This window comes from Denticeps clupeoides, chromosome 16 (genome assembly GCF_900700375.1).
Source record: "Denticeps clupeoides chromosome 16, fDenClu1.1, whole genome shotgun sequence".
In the NCBI taxonomy this organism is placed as follows: domain Eukaryota; kingdom Metazoa; phylum Chordata; class Actinopteri; order Clupeiformes; family Denticipitidae; genus Denticeps; species Denticeps clupeoides.
The window spans coordinates 20,431,622-20,448,692 of record NC_041722.1 but is presented as its reverse complement, the minus strand read 5'-3'; the positions used below and the strand labels follow the sequence as shown (position 1 = coordinate 20,448,692).

Here is a 17,071-nt window from a genome sequence, read left to right as displayed (position 1 = left end):
ACAGAGCCACCTGAAGAGCAGACAGGAGGGAGCAATAAAGCAAAAAAACCCTTTGATAATCTATTCACAACCACTAGATCCGTGATGTAGGCCTTCGAGGCCGGCAGGTCTGTTATGAAGTTCAGAGCAATATGCATCCACGGCCTCTCCGATATCAGGAGGGCATTAATTTCACGAATCTCGTGGAGTATTTGGGGGTAGCGCAGACACTGGTCTCTACATATCTCTGCAAAGAGGGCCACCAGTAATTCTGCACCACAACTTTCTCCATTTGCTGAATTCCAGGATGCCTGATACCTGGGGCAATATCACCTTCGCCCAAAAGTGCTCTGGCATGTCCGACCAGGAAATGTCCTGAGCGATCTTCCCATGGAGATCCCATGTGACAAGAGTGACGATCATGAAGGGTGGTAGAATGGTCGCGGGCTCGCTAGCAGCCTCAGTTGAAGAGAGCACATCCACTCTCCGGTGAGCCCCTAATATATCCCTGACACTGGGCCTTGGTCACGTATTTATCCATTGCCCAATGCTCCTGTTGGGATAATGAGTAAATATGTGACTGAGGAGGTGTTTTACTTGGGTTGATCAGACAATCCCATGGTTAGTGTGGCAGAAGGCAAGTCGCCTAATCCACCAAGAGGGCTTTGTGTGAATCTGTGAACTCAGGAGGGAATAGTGTGTGTCCTTAGCATGTGGACTTTCTATTGATGTGGTATGCATAGGAGGGGGAGGGACATAACACTGGACCTACACTCCAGGAACCAAGAAATGATGGTGTTGGTGTCCCAATTTATGTGCGGATTGTGTTTGCGTAACCAAGGAAAACTGAGAATGATTTGATGTGAGGAGAATGACAGAACAAAAAAAAGTATGGTGGGAGTCTTTACAGATAGGGGACACTGTACAGTTTGCTTCTGGGGATGGGTTTGGTCGAGCATTGCCCCCCGCTGTCATATTAAGCCAGAAATATACTTGCTGTCAGCTATGTATGCGTATCCATACACAGTTGTTTTGTTAATATTGGTGCTGATATACTTCCATCCGTATTGTCCGTACTCACCGGGGATGCCCTGGATAAGCGAAAGCAGGTGATTCCCACATTATAAAACCAACACCGGCCAAGGATTCGGCGCTATGTCACTGAGTTCACATCAACACCGACTCAACTGGACCCAGTTCAGGTTTATAAAGTAAAGCCACTTTCAGGCCACTTCCTGCCACGGGGCAAGAAACACGCATGGTTTTGTAAAGTCCCAGTGAGACGATGATGTTGTGTTGTAGAACTTTGGACTCAGAGATTGATAAGATCAGCTTTTCCTCCATTGCTGCTTTGTGTGTGTGTGTTTTCGAAGGGGCAGACCAATCACCAGCCCACAGCACTGGAACAGCAGGTGGCCAGAGACCAGAAACTAGCGGCTGACGATGGACGTTGGCTCATAGTGTTGGTGCTTGGGCTAAGACCGCGATGTAGCGTGAGAAGGAGAGGGAGAGCAAGTGCGGCTGCGTTCCGGAGCGTGATGGGACTGTGGTGTCTCTCCATGGTAGGAGTGCGTGAGGCAGACAGATATGAAGTGATACCAACTTCATAGTACCTGTACAGGAAGGCCATTGACTGTAATCGGGGCTCGATGAACGTGGGTGGTTTCGGGAGCTGGAATCGTTGTCATGAGTGGAAGAAGCGGTCGGAAACATTGACAGTAAATAAAGAGGCAGAAGGGCAGTCCAGAATCGCCGCCGATGCAAATGTTGTCATCATGAGGTTGTAGTCAATCCAGGAAAAGGCAGATATGAATAAATTTAATGTATGAGTTCGCATCTTTTTCTGCTTTACGCTGCCATTTTATGCTGGCTGTTGTCCTGGGTCAACAAGGTCAGGGTTGTTCTGGCGCCCTCTGGTGGCTCGGTGGACGAGCAACAGCCATGACAGATTCCCAGTGAAACCTGTTGGCTGAATATACCTATAACGCTCACTGTAGAACACCTGCCATGTACTTAATGTCTATTACACAATGAGAAAGTGTTCTGAATTATTAATGAAGGCCATTCATCATTTCACAGGCCACTTAGCATTATAACAGATGAGAAGGTCATCAACCAAAATGATAATGTGAATATAGGGCGTGTAAACAGCCAGCGCACAATTGCATCTGTTTACAATTGCATACAATTCCCGAGCAATAATAAATCACTGTGCTTTCTGCTTCAAAGACACATAGGAGTGTTTACTTGTAACTACAAGTAAAATTAAGTTCTTTCACTTAAAGTGTTTGTAAGCATCTTTTTTTTTTCACCCACAAAATTTTTTGACCTAATATCTTCAGCAAACCTTTATGACACGGGGGAAATGAGACAAGATGTTATTTTTGTTGAAGAAAACGAGACAAGGCATTATATATAGCTTTTTTATTATTATGCACAATATCTGTTTCCTGTGTCTCCTATTCAGTCACACAGATGACGTCACTTCCTCAATTCCTGTTTGCATAGATTTTAGAATGCTTGTGGTGGATCATAAATATATACTGGTGGTGGGTAGGCAGGTGGTTCTGAGAAAGAGATGAAGTAACCTTTGGACACGCTTTCTTTACAATAAAGTGGAACAGAATGCAGAACAGAACACCGGGAGAAATGCGACCACTGGAATGTATGAGTTTTGTTAAGTCTATTAGGTAACAACAATATTATAATAAGATAACTTTGTTTTAATTGTGAAGTGGAGTAAAAGAACATTTGTCTATTCTACTAGGGAATTGTACTATTTTGACTGGGTTAAAATAGAATTGCATTAATAAAAAAAGAGACTAAAATACAATTTTCGGTTACAAAATTTAAACCTAAGTCTCATCAGTTTTCGTTGACTAGAATTAGACAAATATTCTCAGACTTTTATTCAACTGAAACTTGACTAGATTAAAATACATACACATATGACTAAGACTAATTATAACTAAAATGACAGTTTGACGCAAAGACTAGACTAAAATTTAAATTAAGATAGGCTAACAAAGACAACTATATTTATAAAACTAACAATGTCATAAATTAAAAGGTCTTTTTAAATTTGAGTAAAGTGACTTGACATACATCACAGGTACCATCACAAAAACAATCGCTATCACCATACCACATATTAGCTTCTTTCATAGGTTTAATTTATGCTAGACATCTATATTAGGGTTTATAGAGATTTTACTACTGTCATCATTGTGTGAATCATTTGTCAGCATTAAGCAGTCAGTGCCAGTCAGAAGCATAAAGAAATTAGATAAATTATTATGGCGATACATGTTTCATCCAACTTGTTCCATTAAGATGTAAGGAGATTAGTTTCTAGAGTTTGACATTTGGAAAATGTTGCTGTCTGTATAGTTAATGCTCCAACTCTATCCATCAGATCAAATGATTCACCAAAAACAAACATGTGGTAGCTTGCCAACTCGTGTGAGGTAGAGAAGAGGTTGAACGATGATTGAGGCCTGCATGTTGATAAAAGTGATGGCTCTAGGTAGAGCTAGATGATCAGGTGTGATGCAGCAACTTAGGGACACCACGACGATCCATGGGGTATAAGCTACAACCTCGGGAATCAAAATGACTAGCATGATCTTGAAGGCCCTCATCTTGGCATAGTTGCCTCCCTCTTTCTGCCTGCCTTCATCACTTGGTCCAGGCTGCTTCAGGGCCTTGAGGACAGCGAGACAGCAGAACAACTTCACAGCGAACAGAGGCAGTCCTATAGCAGCCCAGATAAAGGCGGACAGAGGTAGTATGAACATGGTGACCATGGATGTGCTGAAGATGATCATCCAGTTTGCAGCAGAACACGCCACCCTGTACCTCAGTGCTTTGAACCTCAGGAAGGTGATGGGGTGAAGGACAGCAAGGTAATGCTCCAGACACATGCAGCACTGGAACAGCGGGCGAGCTGAGATGAAGAACCCTGAGAAAAATGCTGTAGCCCCAGACAGAGCATTTTGAAATGCAAACTTGTTTAAGGTGAACAGCGGAGAGCTGAGGCAGATGATGATGTCAGACACGGCCAAGTTAAGAGAGAAGAATTCCAAGCCAAGTGTCCTTTCGGTTCCCGTAATGATCAACCAGATCACGTAGCAGTTTATTGGTATGAAAATCAGGAAATCGCTCAAGACACTGACAGTTGACAGGGACAGGAGTGTGCAGTCAAAAATATTCACTACAGTTGTGTTCATCTTCTCTAGTGATCTTGTTTCTGTAGCACCATTAACATGATTTGAATATCTGGAAAATATAAGAACTACAATCATGCTTGTTAAGTATAATTCAAGAAGAGTAGCTAGCAACTCTTGTCCAGTTTTGATATGTTGATTTATTTAGCCAACCTGATATGTTGAGTTTGCAGTGCAGAATTGCCTTATTGTCTGCATTCCAGTGGAAATCTCTGAGACGATGTTCCTGGTGAAATTCCTGGTGTGTAAAATGCAAGTATACGACCTTGTGCTCTAGAACACCTGGCATGCAAATTCTGGAAACTGAGCCACATCATTCTTATGACACAAGGTGACAACATATAAAAGGTGACAACAACCAGGATGCTGCATCTTGGATGAAGGCAGACAGAATGGGAAGGTGGGTGTTCCACCATTACAGGTATGGATTCTGACACGGTCCTGACATTAGTGGGTGCTCCAGCTTCATGATCTGGGTTTAAAGTTGTCTGGACCTGTGCCCTGTCCTGTATGTCCCGTCTTATACAAGTCGAGTGAATGCGTCCTTTTTCTTTATGCATTTTACATTTACATTTTTACATTTAAGGCATTTGGCAGACGGCCTAACGACTTATGACGTGCTTCCATGTTATCATCAGAGAACGTCATCTGTTCAAGTTCTAAAGGACCCCAAACTATGAATACAATCTAGTTTCTATACAGAAGTCAGACAATAAGAAGCTTACAAGTTCATCTAAATAGTCTCTAAAGAGGAAGGTCTTGAGCTGCCGTTTGAAAGTGCTCAGTGACTGAGCTGTTGTGACCTCCTTTACATTCCCTGAAGTTTAACTTAACCTTAGTTTTGGTGTACAGCAGGTTGTCTTCAGGTTTGTTTGAGATCTGTGAAAAACTCATTGAATTCTGCATATTAAACATACTCATGTAGGTTTTATTTGGTGAGTACACTCTTGAAGTGCCGAAGTAAAGGAAAAAACATTGATGTGATCCATGGCTTGTGAATTGTTTAATGCATAAAAAAATGGTGAAGCAGGTGATCTGAAATGATGGCTGGACATGACGGCGAAGGACGCATATGCACAATGTCTCGACACAGGGGTTTAATACATGATGAACAGGACAGGGAAGACATCCAGTAACAAGTAACAACAACCCGATGGTGAACAGACACGAACAGAGCAGCTTTATACAATCAGAGAGAGGCGAACATGATCAGGAAACATTACACAGGACCAACATGAAACTCCGGTCCGGATTCCAGACCTGCTATTATATCCTTCCGGAAGGGATTGGGACAATTTTGTGGCAACCGACAGACTTCAACCTATTTAATTAAACAAATTTTATACATATGAACGGTGACTTGTTGTTCACCATGTATACATTTTCTGATGAAACAAAGGCAGGTTGTCTCATGTAGCTGTGCTACACGGCAGTTTTCCGACACGAAAAAGGTAAAGGAGGGGCTGGGTGAAGCTTGTGAGCAACAAGATGAAGAAGGCAATGGCATCATCTATTTGGATCTCAGTAAAGGTTAGTTTCATATGCAGCGCCAGAAGAACCACCACTGGGATGTATGTTATGACCATGGTTGCTAGAACAACTGAGAGAGTGTTATAGACTCTGATCTTGGTCTGATTGGCTCTATCTGTCCCAGGGCCCGGCCTTTTCAGACCCCGGAAGATCTCTAGGAAGCAGAAGACTTTCACCAGACACAAAGGCAAACTCAGGAACACCCAAAAGGCTGAAACCTGATAGATCTTGAATACCCCGGCCACACAGGAGATCAGGATGATTGTCCAGGCCATGGCCGAGCACACCACCCTGTAGCGCAGTGGTCTGAACCTCAAGAAGATAACCGGGTGAAGGACTGCCAGGTAGCGCTCCACACAGATGCAGCACTGGAACAGCGGGCGGCCGGTGATCAGGAACCCAGTGAAAAAGCCGGCACCCCTTTCTAGAAGTTTCGGGTAAACTTGGCTTGAAATGATCAGCGGAAAACCGAAGCAGAGAGACATCTCTGACAGGCACAAATTCAGCATAAAAACCTCCGATTGAACAGAGCCTCCCATCCCCTTGATGATCAGCCAGATGACATAGGCGTTAGTAGGTATGGCGATGGCAAGACCAGCAGAGGTGAAGGCAAGTATGGTGTAGTCTGAGAGACTGGCATAGATGAGCATGGACTCCCCCGTCACGTTCATCTCTCCAGCCTCCGGACCTCCTGGACAACAGAACACGGCAAATTCCTCCAGTTTATCTCAGAACAGAAGACTGCCTTTCTTCAGATGTTGCCAGGAATTTGGCTTTTTTTTTTAGTTAATTTCATTATTTCCAGTATTCTGATGGCAATCCAAAAAGCAGAAATATCCTACTGAAATATCCTACTTGAGGGTTGCAGAGTTTTGACATTTTGCAGTGGTCATGAAGCACACGATGCTCACATTTACATTTACAGCATTTATCAGACACCCTTATCCAGAGCGACTTACAACCAGTAGTTACAGGGACAGTCCCCCCCTGGAGACACTCAGGGTTAAGTGTCTTACTACACAATGGTAGTAAGTGGGGTTTGAACCTGGGTCTTCTGGTTCATAGGCTACTACCACCCTCGCGGATATACTTTTCTGTTAGGATGGTTTTGGTACTGAATTACGAATTACTGAATGGCCGTACGACACTACCGGTTGGATGGGATGAAAAGCGGAGACTTACTCAGATCAGAAGAATGGAGGGTTGGCACGGCCGCTGCGAGTTCGGGTCTGGAGCCCGGCAGAAGCGGCAGAGTTCACTTTGACACTGGAACACCTGCGATGCAAATGTCGGTCGCCAGGGAACCTCAGGATTTGACCAGTTTGATCCAGGAGAAGGAAAGTTCCGGAATGTCCGCCTGGGGGGGTGTGATGGCTAGTGGAGGGGTCAGGCAGCTGTCCGGGCCTTCGGGCTCCGTTCGTGCAGGCGGTAACGACGTGGCGATGCGCGTGTGTTGTCTCCAGCTTGTGTGAGTGGACGCTGGGGCGCCCACTGCAGCAACCGTTGCCAGTGCCTGAACGCGGCCGCCTGCAACCCCATCACCGGCGAGTGCCTCTGCTCCGACGGCTACCAGGGCTGGCACTGCGAGGACCCCTGTGACCCCGGGTACTATGGCAGCGAATGCCATCTTCCCTGCCCATGCCGCAACGGTGCCAGCTGCCATCATGTGACGGGCGAGTGTGTGTGTGCACCCGGCTTCACCGGAACGCTGTGAGTAAAAATTATACATTTACAATCATTAGAACGTGAGCTACAGACGGTTTGTTGATCCTTTCCTCAACGTGTGGTCAGATGTGAAGATAGGTGTCCAGCCGGAACCCATGGTGCCCAGTGTGAGATGGCCTGCCCGTGCCAGAACGGGGGTCGGTGCCACCACATCTCTGGAGAGTGCAGCTGCCCAGCGGGGTGGACGGTGAGATGCCCAACGCACGTTCTCACCTTCTCGTGCACCCGTGCAGCGAGGGGTTCATGGTCAACCACTCTTCGTTCTGCAGGGAGCAGTGTGTGCTCAGCCCTGCCAGTCGGGGACATTTGGGGCCAACTGCAGCCAGAAGTGCGTGTGTCGTAATGGAGGTGTGTGTGACCGCGTTACCGGAGAGTGCGAGTGCGCCGCGGGATACAGCGGTGAATGGTACGAGTTTTAATGAGTTCTGACGCCTCAACTATTTTAGGGGGTCCGGTATTTCTCCTTAATTGGTTCATTTATAATGTGGCTGAGCAGTTACTTTGCCCCTCTGCCACACCAGGTGCCAAGATGAATGCCCGGTGGGCACCTATGGGCCATCCTGCGCCCAGCAGTGTGGCTGTCATAATGGGGCCAGGTGTGACCACATCCGTGGGGCTTGTCTGTGTGATGACGGCTTCAGGGGACCCACCTGCCATGACCGGCTCTGCCCGTCGGGCATCTATGGGTTGATGTGTGACAAGTACTGTCCCTGCGATGCCAACACCACCCTCAGGTAGGAACACATGAGGTATCAGCTTCATCTGATGAATCACACGAGCAGCTTTTCGAAATCCTACAAACATCACTGTGTCTCCTATCTGTCCCTCCAGCTGTCACCCGCTGTCCGGTGACTGCGTGTGCGTGCCCGGGTGGGCAGGGCTACACTGTAATGAGACGTGTCCCTCTGGTTACTATGGTGACGGATGCATGGAACCATGTTGCTGTGACAACGGAGGAGACTGTAACAGCATCACTGGCGAGTGTGTCTGTGCCCCGGGGTTTACAGTGAGTGTGCCTTCTATTGACAGGTGTAGCTCTGTACTGTTTGTATATACAGGTTATGTGCATGTGTGTGTGTGTGCAGGGTGAAAACTGCTCCCTGAATTGTCCCTCTGGCCTGTTCGGGGTGAACTGCTCGTCCTCCTGCTCATGTCAGAACGATATTTCCTGCTCGCCCATCGATGGCTCCTGTTTGTGCCTGGAAGGTGACAGTCGCTCTTCTCTCTGTCTGATAGTATTTCGTTGGGGTAAAAGTTACCCTGTGAGCAGCTGTGAGTTGCTGTTGCAGCCATTTTGTAATGAAGCCCTATCAGTTGACAGTGTGTGTGTGTTTGTGGGCGTGTCAGGTTGGCAGGGCGCGGACTGCTCATCACCGTGTCCCAGTGGAACGTGGGGTCTGGGCTGTAAACACACGTGTCTCTGTGTGAACGGAGCCACGTGTGACCGTGCAGACGGGAGCTGTGGCTGCACAGCTGGATGGACGGGGGACGCGTGTGACACACCATGTCCTGTGAGACTACACACACACACACCGATACTGACACCAACAGTTACCAATTTTCTCTCACACTCTACATCTCAGAATTAATCCATTTTCCTTTATGATGACAGTGAGGATGATGATGATGATAATGTTTACAGGATTGGACCTACGGACTGAGCTGTTTGAAACACTGTCAGTGTCACCATGCCGACAGCTGTGACCCAGTGAGTGGGCGGTGCTTCTGCCTTCCTGGATGGACAGGTTGTTTATTTGTGTGTTAGTTTACTTATCGTCGATGCTAAATACTATTAATAATATGTGTCGTATGTGATACTGTGTCTACTGTGTGTGTGTTACAGGCTTGAGCTGTGACCGAGTGTGTGAGGAGGGCCGCTGGGGTGTGAACTGCTCCAGCGACTGTTCCTGTGAAAACGGCGGCATCTGCTCGCCAGAGGACGGTTCCTGTGTGTGTTCACCTGGGTACCGCGGCACGTCCTGCAAGCGCAGTAAGAGTCACCCTGTGTGTTAAAGAGGGAAAAACCAATCGCTGTTTTTACATATAACCCACAAAACTATGTTGTGTCAATATTTCCATTCACATTCAAATTCAAAACAGTCCAATCTGGCAACGGGGAGAGGGGCATTTGATTGCAAAATATTGCAAATATTTTATACAGTGTTAAATATATTTAAGTCTAGCTACACATTTAACTGTACATAATTATTATAATGTGCTTATTAAATTAATACCTATTAACACTTTCAATTCAAACTTAATTTGCTGCATCATCAAGCAGTAGGATCTCTACACATGCTGTGTATGTTTGTGTGTGAGTGCCTGACCATGTTTTTATGCATCACTGTGTGTTCAGGATGTTCTCCAGGGTTCTATGGGCATCTTTGCGCCTTCTCCTGCCCCCTTTGTATTCATAGCATTGGTCCCTGTAGTCATGTGACTGGTCAGTGTGAGTGCCTGTCTGGATTCCGCGGTTCCCTGTGTGACCAAGGTAACCCACACGTGATGCTGTTTTTCATGTACAGTTTTGGGAATCCTGCAGCACAGTCCGTTCTGTCCTGATACATCTGTATAGTCTGTTTGTGTGTGTGTGTGTGTGTGTGTGTGTTGTAGTGTGTCCTGCAGGTCTTTATGGTAAAGACTGTGCTGAGGTGTGCGTTTGCATCAACAATGGCTCCTGTAGTCCCATCGACGGTTCCTGCCTCTGTACTCCAGGATGGATTGGATACGACTGCTCTAAAGGTATTACAACACAAACACACACACACACAACGTCCTTTATGCTAGATACCACCGAATTTCATTTGGATGTGGTAATTGTGTGTGTGTGTGCACGCATCTGCTCGCATTTGTGCATTTGCAGCCTGCGCTCAGGGTTTCTGGGGACAAGACTGCATTCACACCTGCAACTGTCACAATGGAGCAGAGTGCAGCGCTCAGGACGGGATGTGCAGCTGCAGCGCTGGGTGGAGCGGCCTGTACTGCACACAGCGTACGTACACAAACACACACTTACTTATTCATCACGTGTGATCCAAATACCCGTCTGGTGGTAGTAGCCTAGTGGGTAACACACTCGCCTATGAACCAGAAGACCCAGGTTCTTAACCCTGAGTGTCTCCAGGGGGTGACTGTCCCTGTAACTACTGATTGTAAGTCGCTCTGGATAAGGATGTCTGATAAATGCTGTAAATGTAATGTAAATGTAAAAAAAACTCTAAGGTGGTAGTAGCCTAGTGGGTAACACACTCGCCTATGAACCAGAAGACCCAGGTTCAAATCCCGCTTACTACCATCGTGTCCCTGAGCAAGACACTTAACCCAAAGTTGCTCCAGGGGTACTGTCCCCTGTAACTACTGATTGTAAGTCGCTCTGGATAAGGGCGTCTGATAAATGCCATAAATGTAAATGTCTGTCGGGCCTCCAGGCTGTCCAGCTGGGTTCTATGGTGTCGGCTGTTTGGACGTCTGTCGCTGTCAGAACGGTGCGGACTGTCACCACGTCAGCGGCCAGTGTTCCTGCAGGACCGGCTTCACGGGTACCAACTGTGAGCAGAGTGAGTCGACGTGTGTGTCATGTGCGTTTGGTCCATTATGACACACTGTGGAGGCCATGATCTCATGACATGAGGTTCTGGGTCTCTTTCGTCTGTCTGCAGGGTGTCTTGCGGGAACCTTTGGTCTTGGTTGCCAGCAGCTGTGTGAATGTATGAATAACTCCACCTGTGACTACGTCACTGGAACCTGCTACTGCAGCTCAGGTTTTAAGGGCATCCGGTGTGATCAGGGTGAGACACACACACACACACACATAAACCGGCCCTAACAAATCTGGAGCCCTAGGCAAGATTTTAGGTTGCGTCCCAGTGTTGCCAGATGTATGATAATTATTATATTTGTACCCTCTGTACGACGAACGATAAATGATTCCAAAAATCCCATAATGTATGATCATTTTACCCCTTAATTTCTATTAGAACGTCAAGGTACAGATCTGTTTTCATCTGACAGCAAATCAGTTCTTAAACCCCTCATCATTGTTTATGCGCTGTCGTCTCACGTACATTTACAGATAATCAATGCATGAAGTAATATGTGGCGACGCATTAAACAATGATGAGGGGTTTAAGAACGGATTTGCTTGCTTGCAGAGTGGCAGTAACATACAGTAAGCATACGTGGCATACGTGACCCCAGTTTTACTGGATGGTTAAAGCCCCATAAGAGTGAAGCTTTATGTTGCTGTTGCGACATGTAAGTGACATTCACTCCACACAGGTAGCGGCACCGCTCTGCCCAGAGGTGCTTTTTACACACATCCGGTAGGTAAAACTTGCATTATACACTATAATATGCACAGACTATGATGATATGTGTTATTGAAGCAGATTTTAAACTGCTGGTACGATACTTACAACATTTCGGATCTGGCAACGCTGTTGCGCCCCCTAGCATCGCAGTAAATTCCACTGGTACAACACGTCTTTATGACGTTATGGGAAGGAGATGCATTTAAATGCTGATCATTTGACAATACCTATACTGAAGGTATCCTATACTTCTTATACTATTATGATGGATTACAAGGATTATTCAGGAGAATTCGAAAAGAATAAACCATCCCTTTTATTTAAACATCTAACTGCCACAAGTTGTGAGCAACCTGGAAGTATCAAAGCACCGCTAATGCCGTAACACGCCCCAGTGGCATCAGTGCAACATATCTACTTCATCAGCGCACGTTTCCACCACCCACCCCAGAATGCACCCTGCTACAGTGGCCATCCTATCACGTATTAACACCCACAATCTTTATCAGGACTATTAACATTCCCCTACAGCGAACTCAGCACACACTGCATGCTGGGAATATGGTGGAGTTCCACCAAGTGGGCGAACACATTATTATTATTACTAGACGTTAATAGTCTTAACTAAGCAGGAAAATTCATATAAAGAAAACACATTCAAGAGCTCAGTCGGTGGAGCATCGGAAAACGGACCCGTGATGTGAAGAAATCAAAGCACCGTCCCCACACACTGCTCCTTGGGCACCTTTCATGGCTGCCCACTGGTCACCAAGGGTGACGGTTAAAAGCATTTTGTTGTGTGCACCGTGTGCTGCGCTGTGTATCACAGTGACAATCACTTCACTTTCACATTAACACCAATTATTTGAGAGAAATTGTGGACTTTTTTTCTCTTCCTCCATTTGGACGGATGGCGTCCTCAACGTTTGCCTATTTTGTCTATGCCACGGGCCGACCCCGATGATATGCTTCGTGTGTTTGTTTCTCTCAGCATCCCTCATGATGGAGGAGCTGAACCCGTACACCAAGATCAGCCCCGCCCTGGTATCCGAGCGCCGGTCGCTGGGCGTCGTCATGGGAACCATCTTCCTCCTGCTCAGCATTATGGCGCTGCTGAGCGTGTTTCTGTGGTACCGGCACAAGCGCAGAGACAAAGGCCACCGCATGCCCAGCGTCTCGTACACACCCGCCATGCACATCTCCACCACCGAATACTCGCTGTCAGGTGTGTGTGTGTGTGTGTGTGTGTGTCTCTGCTTGTGTGTGTGTCTGTTTTAATCCGCTGTGGTCTGCAGCTCTCCTGCTGTCTGTTCCTCTCAGAATGTTCTTGCAGCCCCAGCAGAAATTCTAGCTTTTGCTTTTCCAACCCGGGATACCGAACACTGGCCCAGTGCAGCCTGTCTGCTTCAGCCAGAGCTGAGGTACGAACACACACACACACACACACACACACAAGAGAAGCCAACCATACAGCAGCAGTCAAAATTATGGATCTTCATTTTCTGAAAGTTTTTACATTGAAGACTCAGAACTATGAAATAACACAACAACAAAGTTTATTTCTCATATAGCCAAAAATCAGATACAGTGTCGGGCCCTACAGTCGGCACCCAAAACATGTTAACCCTTTCTGCACCCAAGGAAAAACTACACAAAAAAAAAAGAGTGAGAGTGAGAGACACAGTCCAACAAGTGTAATGGCACGCAGTAAAAAGGTTCTGTCCATGTCTGGAGGGACGGGACAGTGCAGAGTGGGTTTTAGTCCTGGTTCATGGCCCACAGTGTATGTCCATTATGATGATCCTGGTCCATTTGAAGATCCCCCTACCTTCAGCTGTTATAGTGCTCGGTGGCTCTTTTCTTGTCCTCTAGAGGTTCAGACAGAACCTCTTCACACTATTATCTTCTCTCAATGACGGTGATGGTTTTTCTTCAAAATACGCTCCATAACTAGCTCCCAAACTTTGCCTGGAAGTGTATATGGGCGAAGTTTTTGGGGGCAGTGGTGGCCTAGCGGTAAGGAATTGGCCCCGTAATCAGAAGGTTGCCGGTTCGAATCCCAATCCGCCGAGGTGCCACTGAGGTCCCACACACTGCTCCCTGGGCGCCTGTCATGGCTGCCCTCAGGGTGATCACTCAGGGTGATGGGTTAAATGCAGAGGACAAATTTCACTGTGTGCACCGTGTGCTGTGCTGCTGTGTATTTAATATGTTTAAATGCATGTAACCTGATGCGAAATGAGCGCATATTTAAATTAGACTATTTCCTCCCCTCCCAGGTGGGCAGCGGCAGCAGGGCAGACCAGAGAGGCCTGGGTCAGTGTCCATTCCAGCAGCGGCACATTCCCAATCCCTGGTCACCTGACCCTGCAGACCAGCGCTGCAGTCTCCACTTAGAGCCGCGTGTTTGCCAGAGAGGTGGTAGCAGCCTGCGTTAGTTCAAACTCTCCTTTTGTAAAGCGAGGCAATGAGAATTCAATTTGTTCAGAGTCATGTTGCCTGTGGATGTATTTATGAACGTTGCTGTCCGAAATAAAAGGTCCTGCTCTGAAGCGGCGTGGTGAGGTGTGTGTTTGGTTCTCCTGTAGGTCCGTATCAGCGTATCAGTCTTTCGTTGTAGAGCAGTGCTACCGAGGTACAGTTGGCCTGCTCAGAACTATCCTGGTGTTGCTGTTCCTTTCCTGCTCGCCTCCAACATGAAGGCCTCAGTTTGTTCTTGCTGAGCCAACGTTCGCCTCATTTCCACGAAGCGAAACGAATGTAGCGCGGGCAAAGCTTGAGGCTGTTTGCTTTGTCTGCACCGATTTCCTACTGTTTGCTAAAGACGGGTGGACGTTGTCTTCCCAGGACGTTTCCTGAACACTTAAATCGGTCCATGTGACAGTGCAGTTCACAGACGTGTAAAATTAATTCTAATTTTAATTTCACACAATCGGAAGCAGTGTCACCGTTGAACCGTTGACAGTATTTGCATGCTGCACAGTTTGCACACTCTCCTGCCTGCTTTACCAACAGACCATGTGACATCTTCGTCTCTCCCGTTCATTGCTGTGAATCTTCATGTCGGTTCTCACTTCATTTCTTCTGCTAAATAATCAGTATATACTGATGGAACACATCAGACAGTACTTTTAAAATGCATTTATTTATTCTCTTATAACATTGTAAATGTATGCATGAATACTGGTAGTGTGTGTGTATATATATTTATATATGTTTATATTCATATAGTATTTTATTCATTCTCTTGAAGCAGAACAGCTGAATAAAATCCGAAGAGCCATGCAGCATTGTGTTAGTTATAAATAAAAACCAACACAGTCTACAGTGAGCAGTAAAATCGTGACCGGACAGGATGAGCAGAGAAACGTCCCCTCTTCTGCCGTGTAGAATTGATCGTTGGTGAATCTGTCACCGTTCCAGCCTCCAGCACGTGCTCCGTCGGCAGCGAGAGTCCCTACGCCACCATCTCCGAGCCCCCGGCGCTGCAGTGTAGACGCTCCGAGTGCAGCTATGTGGAGATGAAGTCTCCTGCCCACCGGCAGCCCTCCTGCTGCTCCACCGAGGCCGCCAGAAACATCTATGACCTCGGTGAGTGGCCTTGATTTCCAGACTGGGTGGAACTAAGTCCCACTTAGCAGCTCAGCGCTCAGGCTGTTCTTATTAATCTTTTGCACACACCTTTGAATACGGACTCATAGGCATGTGACGATGCTGAGAGGCCGGCCTGGTAACACGGCTTTCCCTCCATCCCACCTCAGAACCTACCGTGAACACCCTGAACACGGCTGCCAGAACCAGCTCAAGCTTTTCCCAGAGTCCATATGACCTTCCCAGGAGCAGCCGGATCCTGAGCCACTACGACCTGCTGCCGATGCGCTACAGCGGCCGCCTCCCGGCCAGCCCCTCCAGCTCGCTGCTGTAGAACACGGGGGGTCAGAGGTCAAAGGCCACAGGAAAGGAAATTTGGAGACCGGAATACTGACTGGGGTGGAGCAACATATTCTTCTACTGCTACACACATTCAGTCAGTGTTCTTCTGCTAAATGAACTGTTCTGTCCTGACCTGTAGCTTGTATTGCTGACATAAATTAAATTTGATGTCAGTGGCTTTTACAATCACAGTGGTTCTCAATGACAAACACAATTATCATCACAGCTTATATTACAATTAAAAATGCACATTACACATAACTCCCTCAATGGCCACCATAACATCCAAGAAGTCACTGTAAAAATGTATATTTCCCAGGACAAAACCCTGGCCACTTTATAAGAGCCACTTGTCTGTCCACTACAGCGTGGCTGTTGCCGTTTGTCTGGCATCTTCTGGACCTTCATCAACACCCATTCCAGGTATTCCAGCCCCATTAATGTCTCGGTCCTTGCTGGTCATGGATGGAAATTGTGAAGTTGCGCATGACAGCAGTTGGTAGACGGCCATGTGTTCCTAATAAAGAGGCCGATCAATTTATAGACCTTTTATATCTATTATTTACAGTTATTCGTTAATACTGTAGCTGAAGCAATAAGGTGGTGACAATCGTATGTGACCCGCCCAAGTCTGACTGTAATGTGATTAGTCATTAGGTTCCGAAGCGGTTTATCAGTAAGAAAAGACACTCGTGTTTTGAAGATGATGATGATGAACAGCTTCTTTGTCCTTGTTTTATTCCTGAAATTATACCATGGCATTATAATAATAATAATGTGATGATGACTGTGTGTAAATACTGTTATTGGAAAAGTTGTCCACTTGACTGATGTTAAATCTTAAATTGTCTATTGACTAAAACAAGTTTTTATAAAGCTCACCCTACATAGGTGATAATCTCGCAGATTGTATCACACATGAGACTTGCTGTTTTTGTATTAGAGATGACCTGTGTTCCTGTGTGATTAGAGTTGTGAAATGTTCAGTGTGCGCTGTCCACAGGTAACTACATCATGTTTGAGTTTTGTACGCGCTGAAAAAATCCCTTTATGATGAAAAAAGCACACGAGGTTTCACGTTCTTCAAGTTTACTGCCAGAAACGTTGTTCCAGTGGATGAGTGTTAATTAAACGCTTGCATGCTGCACCAAACCCTCCATCAATTGATCTTGGTCTCTGCTCGTCATTTTTCTGCATCTGCCCATGTATTCACATTCCTTCTAAAAACAATACATTGATTATGAAAATGATATAATATGATTCCCTCACTGGGAAAAGTCTCCCACTGGTTCCAGGTGGAGGTGTGGTGCAGAGGAGGATCGCAGAGAAGATGGTGGGTGATCCGTGGCTCCTTCGTTTCTTTTACCA

General features: G+C 46.4%; 1 protein-coding gene across 3 annotated transcripts in view; it reads left to right on the top strand.

Annotated features, from left to right (window-relative positions):
- LOC114765597 (multiple epidermal growth factor-like domains protein 11) overlaps nucleotides 1-16,840 on the top strand; it is a 58,001-nt gene extending 41,161 nt beyond the window's left edge. Inside the window, exons 3-21 of one of the 3 annotated variants that reach the window (XM_028955801.1) lie at nucleotides 7,199-7,445; nucleotides 7,527-7,647; nucleotides 7,730-7,866; nucleotides 7,982-8,194; nucleotides 8,292-8,466; nucleotides 8,546-8,666; nucleotides 8,808-8,971; nucleotides 9,103-9,205; nucleotides 9,304-9,450; nucleotides 9,817-9,951; nucleotides 10,074-10,202; nucleotides 10,324-10,452; nucleotides 10,889-11,017; nucleotides 11,120-11,248; nucleotides 12,762-12,995; nucleotides 13,091-13,191; nucleotides 14,050-14,086; nucleotides 15,194-15,361; nucleotides 15,532-16,840. In XM_028955801.1, coding sequence (XP_028811634.1) covers nucleotides 7,199-7,445; nucleotides 7,527-7,647; nucleotides 7,730-7,866; nucleotides 7,982-8,194; nucleotides 8,292-8,466; nucleotides 8,546-8,666; nucleotides 8,808-8,971; nucleotides 9,103-9,205; nucleotides 9,304-9,450; nucleotides 9,817-9,951; nucleotides 10,074-10,202; nucleotides 10,324-10,452; nucleotides 10,889-11,017; nucleotides 11,120-11,248; nucleotides 12,762-12,995; nucleotides 13,091-13,191; nucleotides 14,050-14,086; nucleotides 15,194-15,361; nucleotides 15,532-15,695 — 2,783 coding nt within the window. In that variant the 3' untranslated portion in view covers nucleotides 15,696-16,840. Of the gene's footprint in view, nucleotides 1-7,198; nucleotides 7,446-7,526; nucleotides 7,648-7,729; nucleotides 7,867-7,981; nucleotides 8,195-8,291; nucleotides 8,467-8,545; nucleotides 8,667-8,807; nucleotides 8,972-9,102; nucleotides 9,206-9,303; nucleotides 9,451-9,816; nucleotides 9,952-10,073; nucleotides 10,203-10,323; nucleotides 10,453-10,888; nucleotides 11,018-11,119; nucleotides 11,249-12,761; nucleotides 12,996-13,090; nucleotides 13,192-14,049; nucleotides 14,189-15,193; nucleotides 15,362-15,531 lie in introns of all 3 variants that reach the window. The other 2 variants (XM_028955800.1, XM_028955802.1) reach the window with 2 other exon arrangements.
- The last annotated feature ends 231 nt before the right edge of the window (nucleotides 16,841-17,071 follow it).